Below are 14181 nucleotides of genomic sequence, written 5' to 3'. Positions count from 1 at the left end.
GAACACTAGAGGAAAACACATTACCCTTCATTGCTTCCCCCAGATCTATCTGCTCTCTCTCCTGTATTATTTGAAGAATAGGCTCCTTATCCAGACAACCTCCTGTATGAGCCCGCATAGCAATGGCTATAACCCTGATGGGTGACAAATGTTGAGTTGATATTGCTAAGGGGAGTGTGGAGTCAGAGGAAAAACTACATGCATTCTTTTACAGTTGCTATGAGAAAAGTCAGTTTATTGTCACTGGTTATTTTTTGATCTTGAGGAACATGGTGGCTAAATCCCTCATTTTATGTTAGAGATGAATACATCAGCTAAGAACAGGGCAAAGTGAGAAACATCAAAGGTACAGAAAAGAAAATATGAAAGGAGTTGACCCTCAGGATTCAAGTGCTATAAAGTGAGAAACATTCCAGGAAAAATGTTTACAGTGCAAGTTTTGATTATTAAAAACTATGGTATTTTCTGAGTAAGCTAATATTAAACTAAAACATCCAGCACCATTAGCATGAGGGGTAAATTCTCTTTTGGATAATAGAGCAATTACTAATACTTGCTAATATTAAAAAATGATGGAAAGACATCTGTACTCATCCGTGTTTTCTAGAACATAAAAAATTAAAACAGTAAAAATATTTATCCTAAAAAAGCCAACAAAGATAGATCACTCTCATTTTTGATGTTGGTAATAAACACAGCAGAGGAAAAGACCATTATTATAAGGCAGACAGAGTAAAATTTTGCATCTCTCTGTTGTGATTATTGAAAAGTGTAACCAGTAAAAAGAAAAAACTTCTCACTGGACTACATGATGGTGAGAATGCTACTGAATCAAAAATGAAGATGTAAAGTGAAATATAGTACAAATATTAAACTGTTCTATAAAGGCTGTTTGCTACGACAGGGAAGAAAAATCCAACTATTACATTCTATTTGGACTCAATATTTTATTTCTTTGCATGTATTTTTATGTTTCACACCTAAAACAACTGTTTATTGTTCTTGTGGCAGGGGGAACACTTGACAAAGGCAATTAACTTACATTACATTGTTAAATTCGAACTTTACACTGTGAAATCTAAAGACCATAATAGTAAGGTCAATCAACATAATGAAAATATAGCATATAACTACTCTGGTCTTTGTGACTTTCCACAGAGGCTGAAGTCAAAAAAACAAACAAACAAAAAAACGAGTTCTAGGTGTGAAGTAATGTGTCATTTTTTAAAGAGTCACGATAGAAAATTAGTATATCTCTTTATACATAAGAAATGCAAAGGTAAGAAATTATAAGGTAGAACACAAAACATCATGGTTGCACATCATGTTATTATCAATAACAGGCACAGTACACAAACCATGGCAGTGCTAAAATGTTAATAACACATCTGTAAGGGGAAAAGCATTACAGAAGGCTTTCAGTAGTCTTTCCTAACGTGTGTCATCATCATCTGGCATTGCTGTCAGGAAATCAAACTATTACTGTACTTTTGAAATTAAGGCAAATAACATGTGTCAGACCTAGATTCAAGGCTTTACTCAAGTTATAAGAAAGATGGTTAATATGCAGGTTTAGCTATAAAAGGAAGTCTCTTTTGCTAATCTCTTCCATTACTGAACCAGTTTTTAATAGACTTTCATGTACTCCTTATTAGTCATGATAAGCTAAAAACAAACAAAAAAAGAAGCAGTCAGTATTAATGTAAAGGAAAATATTAAGTCTTTTAAAAAGTGACAGATACTTTATGTCTCATAAATGCATCATAATTTCTCAGTTATGAATGAATTACCTGTGGCCTGCTATTTAATAAACCAAGGGGCAATTTCATGATGGAGTATCCCACGGAGTTGAGATAGTAAATTCAGCTTCTAAAAGTGTTGAGGTTTAGAGCTCAAAAGTAGCTTAGATATCTGAGTTATTTAGTATAATTTCAAGTTACCAAATAGTACCTAAAGAAAAAAAATAGTATTAATCCCTACACCTCGTCCATCGTGCAATGTGCGCATATGTGGGGAAGGTCTCAGAGTTGAGAGAGGCAATTTAATATTCACTTTAAATCAATCCCCATAACATCATAGCAAAATAAACATTATCAAAGGCAATTTCTCAATTTTTTTTTTATTGACTGGAAGTAAAAGATAGTTTCTGAAATGTTACAATTACCAAGTCAGGCCTTCAGAAATGAAGATATTAGCATCTACCAAGATACTAAATGAACAAGAGATCACAAGATAAAACTTATGCAAAATAAGGCATGGATGAGTTCATAGGCAACGACTTTTATCTTTGACACAATTATTAGTTTTATATTATTATTATATACTTATTACAGTATTTCTAAACACAATTTGAAAAAGGAGAGTAACAATCTTAGTATTTTGTAATTTAGACCAAGAGATACCAGAACAAATAAAGTCACCAAATATCCGCCTTAAAAAAAATGCTGTATACATTCAACAGAAGTAATCAAACGTGACACATGATTCAAATCTGAACTTAAAAGGACTAAATAATTGGCCTGTAAGGCAAAACTGTTTGAAGACATGATATATCACACTTCCTTTGAGGATCCTAGCTGTTCAGATGGCTGGAAAATATAGTCTAGGATCTCCAAAATTTCAAAAAATATGCTCCCCTCTCCTCCTTAAAGAAAAGTTTGACATTCATTTTCATAAACCAGTATTGAATTTCAGACATTTGACATTTAGGCTAGACAAATATATTTTGAAAAGCTTACACATTACAAGCTCTGGGACAACAAGCATGGGAAAACAAAGTGCACATCTTTCTTTGCTGGAGCTGAAATCAGATCTCTTCAGTTTGGTAGGTCCACATTCTGAAGGATGAGGGCCACTCGGTTTGGAATGTACACCTAAGTCAACACAATAGAGTCAGTGCATTTGAAAGAAAAACTGGGCGTGATGTCATCATGTCAGAGCGACTGAGGCATGATGCAGTTTCACATTTGCCTAAATTACAGTTACCTTTACAATTCTACTGGCTCTGAGGAAACTCAAATCCCACAGTTCCAACAGTTCTGGCATCAATGTAAGACTCCTTTAAAACAGTCACCGCTAGAGGGCTCCATACGCTTTACAAAAACCAATGCTCCTCAGACACTAGGGACAGAAATAGCCCTGGCTGCTCTTTTTGGGCGCTATCAGGTGGTGAAGGAAGGCTGCCCTCCAGTTCACAATGTTATTCTATTCAGGGGAATAAAAGTAACATCCAAAAGATTGCTCACATCAAGACACTTTCAGTATCGCTCTGGTTTGTGTTTTCTCCTGTTATTTTAAGAACAAAACCTTAATGGTAACAGTATAAGGTATCCTAAGTGTATTTTAGGCCCCAACCCAATTTAAATCAATCAAGAAGCTTGCCACTGCACCGAAAACACAATCCACATTCTTTGCCTGCCCCGCGGAGTCCTGACTCAGCTCCTTCTTGAAAAGGTACAGCTCCCATCTCAGATCTGCTCTTCACTTACCCCTTCTCCCCTCACCAGGCTCTGGCCACAGGGCCCTTCCTGTTCCTTGAACACTCCACATCCTTCCCTTCCTCTTGGTCTTGGCCCCTGCCTGCCCCTCTGTTCAGAGCACTCTTTACCTGGCTAGTTCCCTATCTCTTAGATCTTGAAAAATCCCAGTTCCACGGAGAGGTGTTCCTTGATAACTCTAGATCTGATGGTGTCTCCATGCCATTTCCTATCACAGCACCATTTTTGTTTTTTTCTGAACACTTAACAATTTGTAATTCTTTTTCAAGTTTATGATCAATCCTTCCCACTAGACCATGAGGTTTACCAGGGTATAGGCCATATATCTTCACATTTCTAAATTTTAGTAGGTGCCAATGGACAAAGTAGGTGCCAATGATGACTAAATAAAAGAATGAATGATGGAGTAAGTAATAGAGGGATCAATATGTGCATATTTCACAAGATATTCTTTAATACACTTACATCTAAAATAATTTTTGTAAAGCTGAGAAGTGATCTGAACTGCTTGAGGCTTATCTATGTGCTGTTTTATACATATTTAATTACTATTAACAAAGCAAACAGTAAAAATAATATTACAGATTGCTGTCTTCATTGTGACAGTATCTCTTCATTTCGGACTTTGTGAATATTTTACTATTTTCAGTCACTTTAACTGAAAACTTGACTGATGGTTAAAATAAAAAAAGAAGAAGGCTTTTATAGTTTAGAACTGGAATGAAAGATGCAAAGCAAACAGGGCTTTAGGAAAAAAAAAATAACGAACAGAACAGCTGATTTTCATTGACTGAGACCATTGTATGTCCAATGCATGTCAACTCTGCAAATGAACACAATGTTTTCCCTTGAGGTTTCCGTGATAAAGACCTCTTACAACTGTTTAAAAAAAATAAGATACACCAGTACAGCTGGTTAGCTTTGAACATTAAAGATTAAAGCAGTTTTTAAATGATGGAATTTTGAGAAATTTATATTATGAATGTAACAACTAGGGAACAGTTTTTCTAATCTTTCTTTTTTTTTAACATCTTTATTGGAGTATAATTGCTTTACAATGGTGTGTTAGTTTCTGCTTTATAACAAAGTGAATCAGTTATACATATACATATGTTCCCATATCTCTTCCCTCTTGCGTCTCCCTCCCTCCCACCCTCCCTATCTCACCCCTCTAGGTGGTCACAAAGCTCTGAGCTGATCTCCCTGTGCAGTTTTTCTAATCTTGAATCAAAAGTAACAGTGATTTAGGAAAAGAACATGGTCATCTGAGAAAAATTTCACAAATGCTAACAGTTTACTGGGTAACTCAATGTCTCACAGTCTGATTTGCAATCCAGTACTTCCAAAAGATAAATATTACATCCTTGCAGTCATTAAGTGTGGGGAACCCACGTATTTCAATGCCATAATCAGTTTCCCTACAATTTACACATTGTTTTTAATGTCATATAAAACCACATCATGATTTAATTGCTAATATAATCTTTTCCATTCGATAGTTTCTCTTTGACTGTGATAGGTAAGATGTTATAAGATTGGTTCAACAAAAGAAAGCTGGAGGTACTCATGAACAAAGCAGGACTATTACCAATGGTCCGGACAAATCCAGTCCAAAGGATGGCCTATTTCCACAATGACACTACAGACTAAAGCAACAACAGACCAAAGCAAAAGAGGAGAAAAAAAAGAAATCAACAATCAGATTCAATCATTTCTCTCTCCAGGTCTTCTCAAAACAGGCATGAATCAAGAGACAGTTGTCCTGCCGTTCTAAAGGAATTTGCTATGTACTTATTCTAGCTGTTTAGTTTGAGGAATCATAGTAACTAGGTGTAACTAATCAGTGGGACAGCAGGTTATAATCAGAATGGTTCTAAATTGTTCTGTTAGGGCCGTTCTAAAACTGAAGACCAATCTAAATTTCTCAGCAGCACCGGAAACTAGAGAAAAGAATTTCAGTTTCCTTTACCTTAAAAACATTTCTCTGATATTATTTGGTCCTATATGCAGATAAAAATATTCTGATTAGCCCAAGTCTCCTGAGAAAGAAGCAATGAAACACACAAGTCAGGCCTAGGAGAAAAAATGATAAGTTCCTGCTCAGTGTGGCACAGTGATATACCAGGACACGTCACCTCAATCTCTTACTGGATCTTATGCACTTTTGATATCTACTCTGATTCATAACCTCATACAGATTTCATTAATGAAATATGAATAACTATAAGCTGATAATTTAGAAGCAGTCTTACTCTCTGTGATCTCTGGTATTTTAGCTAGCCCAAATTTAAGTGTAAGACAAACTGGATGACATAAGGACTTCAAGGTTTGCAATAAATGCATTGAGTTTCCTATTTTGTCATTTAATGGTTAAAAAAATCCTCCAAGAATTCTCTCTCAATGATGCTGGCCATTTTATATAAGGACCTTTATGATGCCAATTCCAGCCACACTTAGAGACCTCTTAATACTATCTGCTCAAAAACCATCAGTTGATAATTGTACAATATCATAAATGGGAATATTGTGTAATTATACTTTTTCACTGCAGTGTTAATTACCAGAATGTGTTCATGTTGCTTTAGAGCCCCTGCAGTATAGGCGACATGAAGGAATTTCCCCAAGCAACGGATTTTTCTTAACTATGGCTATTTATGGATTTTGGAGTTTTCTTCTTTATTAGGGTTCTGAGTATATAAATCAGTGTTCTTAGTAGTTAGGAAATGATTACCAATTATACTAAAGGACTTAAGATAATTAGAGCTAATCCTTATGATGAGACAATTACAGACATGAACAATTTGGGGACTCTATATAATTTAGTGCTAATATTGGCTCTGTAAATCTCAATTTACAATTTTAATTCTATAAATAGTTTTGATTCATACGGCAAAAGAAATATGAACATATTTTAAGTAGATTTAAACATAAATGCTTATATTTAAATACGAACAACTCATATTTAAGTATATGTATATAGAAACCATTTAGTACACACATCACAAATAAAATATGCTGATAAACATGTTCACTAGGCCCACTTACTAACCATTAGGCCGTAAACATTTTGTAGCTAGGATCACATGAAGAACATGTGAGACAGCGTAATGTAGAGCCATGAATTTCATTTTTTCTAGCTATCTTTATAGTCCATTCTTCACAAGGAATCAGAATGCCGCATTATAATCCAGTTCATTTATTAAGAGAGTCAAAATGCATGCTAATCTACCCAATTACTTTGACTACCTTAATGACTTAATCACTATGCAAACCATTAGTATGGCTCAAAAAATAACTGACCACACAATAATCTACTATATTATGTCATCCAGGCAAAGTATTATGTTCTTCTAGGGTCAAAATTGAGTTACAAAGATTAATTACACAATTTTTGCAAACAGCCTGTCAAAAATTTGAAAACAGAAAATTTGAAAATAACTTTAAATACTTAAAAGGCAAATTTTGAAATGTTCTTAGAAATTGTAGAAGTTAGCAATAGCACATAATCAGAGTGATAACATCATTTGACGAAAAGGGCATTAGACCCTTAACAATCTATATATATATATACACTTGTCATAAAAAAATCAAAAATTATTTTGAAAAATAAGGGTGACATATAAAATAATTTTACTTTTCACATACATGCTTTAGTTCATAAAATATTTTCTAAGAAAAAAATCTTATTAATGTAGAAGTATATATTATCTCATTTAATTTAGAATATGAAAAAGAGTAAACTTTAAGAATCAAAATTGATTTTGTCTGAAAAAAAACTAAACATTTTCATAATTCTGGATAGAGCAAAAAACATTTCCCAACTTAATTTATATTTTCAATGCCTACAACTGAGGGACAAGAAAGATACCTCTATGCCAAATGCCCAATTTAAACTAAAAGTCTACCTTTGAATCACTAAATTTAGAATGGGAATAAACAGATCTACTTCTTAAGGATAAGGAGATTAATAGGCAAAGTAATAGATGCTGAAACTATTGCTTTATTCACATTTCACCATTAAGACTGCTTAAGTTATTGTAAAGGAATCTAATTCATTTCAGGTTCAATAATCTCTGCTCTTCCATTTGTGCCATGGAATTTGAATTTATGAATCAGAAAAGAGAAAGAGAGCACCCCTGCCCCTCCTCGTGCACTGATTAAGATATAGGTTAATATAAGTTCCTATATCAGGAACCAAAATATAGAGAAATCATTATGCTAAAATAGAGTTCCAAAAACTGTCAGTAAAGAAGAATGGAAAAGTTCTGCCCTATAGCTTCTTGGCATTTGTGAGATATTCCGACCTTAGCATATACGTTTCAACAGTAGTACACATGCAGTTCTCCTCTGGCTTCACAGTTTCAACTGATGGAGCATATAAAGAAGACACCGGGATGGTACCTGGTGATGCTGCATATATGACTATAGCATATATGACTATTTTAAGATTCCTTTGAGCTCTGTTTGTTGCTATCTTTGAAAACAGATTTGACACTTAATCAGCAGATCCTTTGGATTATTGAGCTTGCAAATTAAGCTTTGGCAAATACAGTGTACTATTTATGATAGACAGAAATTTCATGGAAAAGAAAAAAACTTACATTTTTTTCTCCCCTTCCCTCTTTATTCAAGGCATGTGGGAGGCAGAAGGTGGTCGAATGAGACCTAGAGCACTTAGGGTTATGTTCAAGAAACCTGATTGGATCCCAGCACATATTGATCAGTTTAATAAAGAGTTCCATTATGATGATGCATTCTTATATTAGGTACGTATATTAATGTAATTTTTTTCTTTGGCTCTTTGAAGGATAACTCTGGTAAGAACGAATCTGTTTTATTGGATTTTCAGGTCTACTTGGGCTCCCTTATTCTTTTAAAAAATTTTATTATATTATTTTATTGTGTTAATATAAATTATTACAAAAATCACAATGTCATATACAAAAATATATGAAATACTATAATGAATATTTTAGGTACACATACCTTGCTTAAGAAATTATCCCTAACCACCAACCAATTTTTTTCTTAATTGAAGTACAGTTGATTTATTGGGTTCCCTTATTTTTACATTAAAACCAGTGATCACTTCATCTGGAGTCTAAAGACTTATTTAAAATGAGTCATTCCTAGATTGGTTCAAGATGGCAGAGTAGAAGGACATGCACTTACTCCCTCTTGCAAGAGCACTAGAACCAAAACTAATTGCTGAACAATCATCGACAGAAAGACACTGGAACTCCCCAAAAAAGATACCCCACATCCAGAGACAAAGGAGAAGCCGCAATGAAATGGTAGGAGGGGCGCAATCATGATAAAATCAAATCTCATAACCACTGGGTGGGCAACTCACAAACTGGAGAACAATTAAACCACAGAAGTCCACCTACTGGAGTGAAGGTTCTGAGTCCCACGTCAGGCTTCCCAACCTGGGGTCCAGCAATGGGAGGAGGAATCCCCAGAGAACTGGACTTTGAAGGCTAGTGGGATTTGATTGCAGGACTTCGACAGGACAGGGGGGAAACAGAGACTCCACACTTAGAGGGCACACACAAAGTAATGTGCACATCAGGACCCGGGGGAAAGAGCAGTGACCCCATAGGAGACTAAACCAGACCTACCTGCTAGTGTCCGGAGGGTCTCCTGCAGAGGCAGGGGGTGGCTGTGGCTCACCACGGGGACAAGGACACTGGCAGCAGAAGTTCTGGGAAGTATTCATTGGCTTGAGGTCTCTGAGAGTCTGCCATTAGCCCCACCAAAGAGCCTGCAGGCTCCAGTGCTGGGTCACCTCAGGCCAAACAACCACCAGGGAAGGAACACAGCCCCACCCATCAGCAGACAAGCGGATTACAGTTTTACTGAGCTCTGCCCACCAGAGCAACACCCAGCTCTACCCACCACCGGTCCCTATCATCAGGAAGCTGGCACAAGCCTCTTAGATAGCCTCATCCACCAGAGGGCAGACAGCAGAAGCAAGAAGAGCTACAAACCGGCAGCCTGCAGAATGAAAACCACAATGACAGAAAGATAGACAAAATGAAAAGGCAGAGGACTATGTCCCAGATGAAGGAACAAGATAAAACCCCAGAAAAACAACTAAATGAAGTAGAGATAGGCAACCTTCCAGAAAAAGAATTCAGAATAAATATAGTGAAGATGACCTAGGACCTTGGAAAAAGAATGGAGGCAAGGATCAAGAAGATGTAAGAAATGTTTAACAAAGACCTAGAAGAATTAAAGAACAAACAGACAGAGATGAAAATACAATAACTGAAATGAAAAATACACTAGAAGGAATCAATAGCAGAATAACTGAGGCAGAAGAACAGATAAGTGACCTGGAAGACAGAATGGTGGAATTCACTGCCACAGAACAGAATAAAGAAAAAAGAATGAAAAGAAATGAAGACAGTCTAAGAGACCTCTGGGACAACATGAAATGCACAAACATTTACATTATAGGGGCCCCAGAAGGAGAAGAGAGAGAGAGAGAAAGGACCTGAGAAAACATTTCAAGACACTATAATTGAAAACTTCTGTCACATGGGAAAGTAAGTAGCCATCCAAGTCCAGGAAGTGCAGAGAGTCCCAGGCAGGATAAATCCAAGGAGAAACACGCCAAGGCATATAGTAATCAAACTGACAAAAATTAAAGACAAAGAAAAATTATTAAAAGCAACAAGGGAAGAATGACAAATAACGTACAAGGGAACTCCCATAAGGTTAACAGCTGATTTCTTAGCAGAAACTTTGCAAGCCAGAAGGGACTGGTACAATATATTTAAAGTGATGAAAGAGAACAACCTACAACCAAGAATACTCTACCCAGCAAAGATCTCATTGAGATTGGATGGCGAAATCAAAAGCTTTACAGACGAGCAAAAGCTAAGAGAATTCAGCATCACCAAACCAGCTCTACAACAAATGCTAAAGGAACTTCTCTAAGTCGGAAACACAAGAGAAGAAAAGGACCTACAAAAGCACCCCCAAAACAATTAAGAAAATGGTAATAGGTACATACATATTGATAATTACCTTAAATGTGCATGGATTAAATGCTCCAACCAAAAGACACAGGCTCGCTGAATGGATACAAAAACAAGACCTATACCTTATGCTGTCTACAAGAGACCCATTTCAGACCTAGGGACACATACAGACTGAAAGTGAGGGGATGGAAAAAGATATTCCATGCAAATGGAAATCAAAAGAAAGATAAAGTAGCAATACTCATATCAGATAAAATAGACTTTAAAATAAAGAATGTTACAAGAGACAAGGAAGGACACGACATAATGATCAAGGGATAAATCCAAGAAGAAGATATAACAATTATAAATATATATGCACCCAACATAGGAGAATCTCAATACATAAGGTAAATGCTAACAGCTATAAAAGGGGAAATTGATGGTAACACAATATTAGTGGAGGACTTTAACACCTCACTTACACCAAAGGACAGCTCATCCAGAGAGAAAATTAATAAGGAAACACAAGCTTTATATGACACAATAAACCAGATAGATTTAATTGATATTTATAGGGCATTCCATCTGAAAATCACAGATTACACTTTCTTCTCAAGTGCACATAGAACATTCTCCAGGATAGATCACATCTTGGGTCACAGATGAAGCCTCGGTAAATTGAAGAAAATTGAAATTGTATCAAGCTTCTTTTCTGACCACAATGCTATGAGATTAGAAATCGATTACAGGGAAAAAAACGTAAAAAACACGAACATATGGAGGCTAAACAATACGCTACTAGGTAACCAAGAGATCACTGAAGAAATCAAAGAGGAAATCAAAAAATACCTAGAGACAAATGACAAGGAAAACATGACGACCCAAAACCTATGGGATAGAGCAAAAGCAGTTCTAAGATGGAAGTTTATAGCAATACAATCCTACCTCAAGAAACAAGAAAATTTTCAAATAAACAATCTAACTTTACACCTAAAGGAACTACAGAAAGAAGAACAAACAAAACCCCAAAATTAGTGGAAGGAAAGAAATCATTAAGATCAGAGCAGAAATAAATGAAATAGAAACAAAGGAAACAATAGCAAAGATCAATAAAACTAAAAGCTGGTTCTTTGCAAAGATAAACAAAATTGATAAACCTTTAGCCAGACTCATCAAGAAAAACAGGGAGAAGACTCAAATCAATAAAATTAGAAATGAAAGAGGACAAGTTACAACAGACACTGCAGAAATACAAAGCATCCTAAGAGACTACTACAAGCAACTCTATGCCAATAAAATGGACAACCTGGAAGAAATGGACAAATTCTTAGAAAGGTATAACCTTCCAAGACTGAACCAGGAAGAAATAGAAAATATGAACAGACCAATCACAAGTAATGAAATTGAAACTGATTAAAAATCTTCCAACAAACAAAACTCCAGGACCAGATGGCTTCACAGGTGAATTCTATCAAACATTTAGAGAAAAGTTAACACCCATCCTTCTCAAACTCTTCCAAAAAATTGCAGAGGAAGGAACACTCCCAAACTCATTCTACGAGGCTACCATCACCCTGATACCAAAACCAGACAAAGATACTACCAAAAAAAAAAAAAAATTTACAGACCAATATCACTGATGAGTATAGATGCAAAAATCCTCAACAAAATACTAGCAAACAGAATCCAACAACACATTAAAAGGATCATACACCATGATCAAGTGGGGTTTATCCCAGGGATGCAAGGATTCTTCAATATATGCAAATCAATCAATGTGATACACCATATTAACAAATTGAAGGAGAAAAACCATATGATCATCTCAATAGATGCAGAAAAAGCTTTTGACAAAATTCAACACCCATTTATGGTAAAAACTCTCCAGAAAGTGGGCATAGATGGAACCTACCTCAACATAATAAAGGCCATATATGACAAACCCACAGCAAACATCATTCTCAATGGTGAAAAACTGAAAGCATTTCCTCTAAGATCAGGAAAAAGACAAGGATGTCCACTCTCACCACTATTATTCAACATAGTTTTGGAAGCCCTAGCCCTGTCAATCAGAGAAAACAAAGAAATAAAAGGAATACAAAATGGAAAAGAAGAAGTAAAATTGTCACTCCTTTCAGAGGACATGATATTATACATAGAAAATCCTAAAGATGCCACCAGAAAACTACTAGAGCTAATCAATGAATTTGGTAAGGTTGCAGGATATAAAACTAATGCACAGAAATCTCTTGCATTCCTAGACACTAACAATAAAAGATCAGAAAGAAAAATTCAGGAAAGAATTCTACTCACCATTGCAACAGAATGAATAGAATACCTAGGAATAAACCTATCTTAGGAGGTAAAAGACCTGTACTCAGAAAACTATAAGACACTGGTGAAAGAAATCAAAGATGACACAAACTGATGGAGAGATATACCATGTTCTTGGATTGGAAGAATCAATATTGTGAAAATGACTATACTACCCAAAGCAATCTACAGATTCAATGCAGTCCCTATAAAAATACCAATGGCATTTTTTACAGAACTAGAACAAAAAATCTTAAAATTTGTGTGGAGACACAAAAGACCCTGAACAGGCAAAGCAATCTTGAGAAAAAAAAAAATGGAGCTGGAGGAATCAGTCTCCCTGCCTTCATACTATACCACAAAGCTACAGTAATCAAGACAATATGGTACTGGCAGAAAACCAGAAATAAAGATCAGTGGAACAGGATAGAAAGCCCAGAGATTAACTCATGCACCTATGGTCAACTAACCTATGACAAAGGAGGCAAGGATATACAGTGGAGAAAAGACAGTCTCTTCCATAAGTGGTGCTGGGAAAACTGGACAGCTACATGTAAAAGAATGAAATTAGAACACTCCCTAACACCATACACAAAAATAAACCCAAAATGGATTAAAGACTTACTTAAGTGTAAAACCGGACAGTATAAAACTCTTAGAGGAAAACATAGGAAGAACACTCTTTGACATAAATCACAGCAAGATCTTTTTTGACCCACCTCCTAGAGTAATGGAAATAGAAACAAAATAAACAAATGGGCCTAATGAAAGTTAAAAACTTTTGCACAGCAAAGGAAACTATAAACAAGACAAGAAGACAACCCTCAGAATGGGAGAAAATATTTGCAAACAAATCAACGGACAAAGGATTAATCTCCAAAATATATAAACAGCTCATTTAGCTCAATATTAAAAAAACAAACAACACAATCCAAAAATGGGCCGAAGACCTAAACAGACATTTCTTCAAAGAAGACATACAGATGACTAAGAGGCACAAGAAAAGCTGTTCAACATCACTAAGTATTAGAGAAATGCAAATCAAAACTACAACGAGGTATCACCTCACACCAGTTAGAATGGGCATCATCAGAAAATCTACAAACAATACATGCTGCAGAGGGTGTGGAGAAAAGGGAACCCTCTTGCACTGTTGGTGGGAATGTAAACTGGTACATCCACTATGGAGAACAGATGGAGGTTCCTTAAAAAACTAAAAATAGAATTACCATATGACTCAGCAATCCCACTACTGGGCATATACCGAGAGAAAACCATAATTCAAAAAGACACATGCACCCCAATGTTCATTGCAGCACTATTTACAATAGCTAGGTCATGGAAGCAACCTAAATGTCCATTGACAGACAAATGGATAAAGAAGATGTGGTACATTTGTA

The 14181-nt window shown here is 35.7% G+C and overlaps 1 protein-coding gene across 3 annotated transcripts in view; it reads right to left on the bottom strand.

Moving 5' to 3' along the window:
• Window positions 1–214: 214 nt before the first annotated feature.
• The window catches only part of GBE1 (1,4-alpha-glucan branching enzyme 1), a 283451-nt gene continuing 269484 nt past the window's right edge, over window positions 215–14181 (bottom strand). For all 3 annotated transcript variants that reach the window (XM_082460430.1, XM_082460431.1, XM_082460432.1), the window contains one exon: window positions 215–2873. In XM_082460430.1, the coding sequence (XP_082316556.1) occupies window positions 2817–2873 (57 nt within the window). In that variant the 3' untranslated portion in view covers window positions 215–2816. The remainder of the gene's footprint in view (window positions 2874–14181) is intronic.

Source organism: Balaenoptera physalus, assembly GCF_965194825.1.
Source record: "Balaenoptera physalus genome assembly, chromosome: 4".
Taxonomy (NCBI): Eukaryota; Metazoa; Chordata; class Mammalia; order Artiodactyla; family Balaenopteridae; genus Balaenoptera; species Balaenoptera physalus.
The sequence above is the reverse complement of the archived record's forward strand: the minus strand, read 5'-3'. Positions and strand labels throughout refer to the sequence as shown.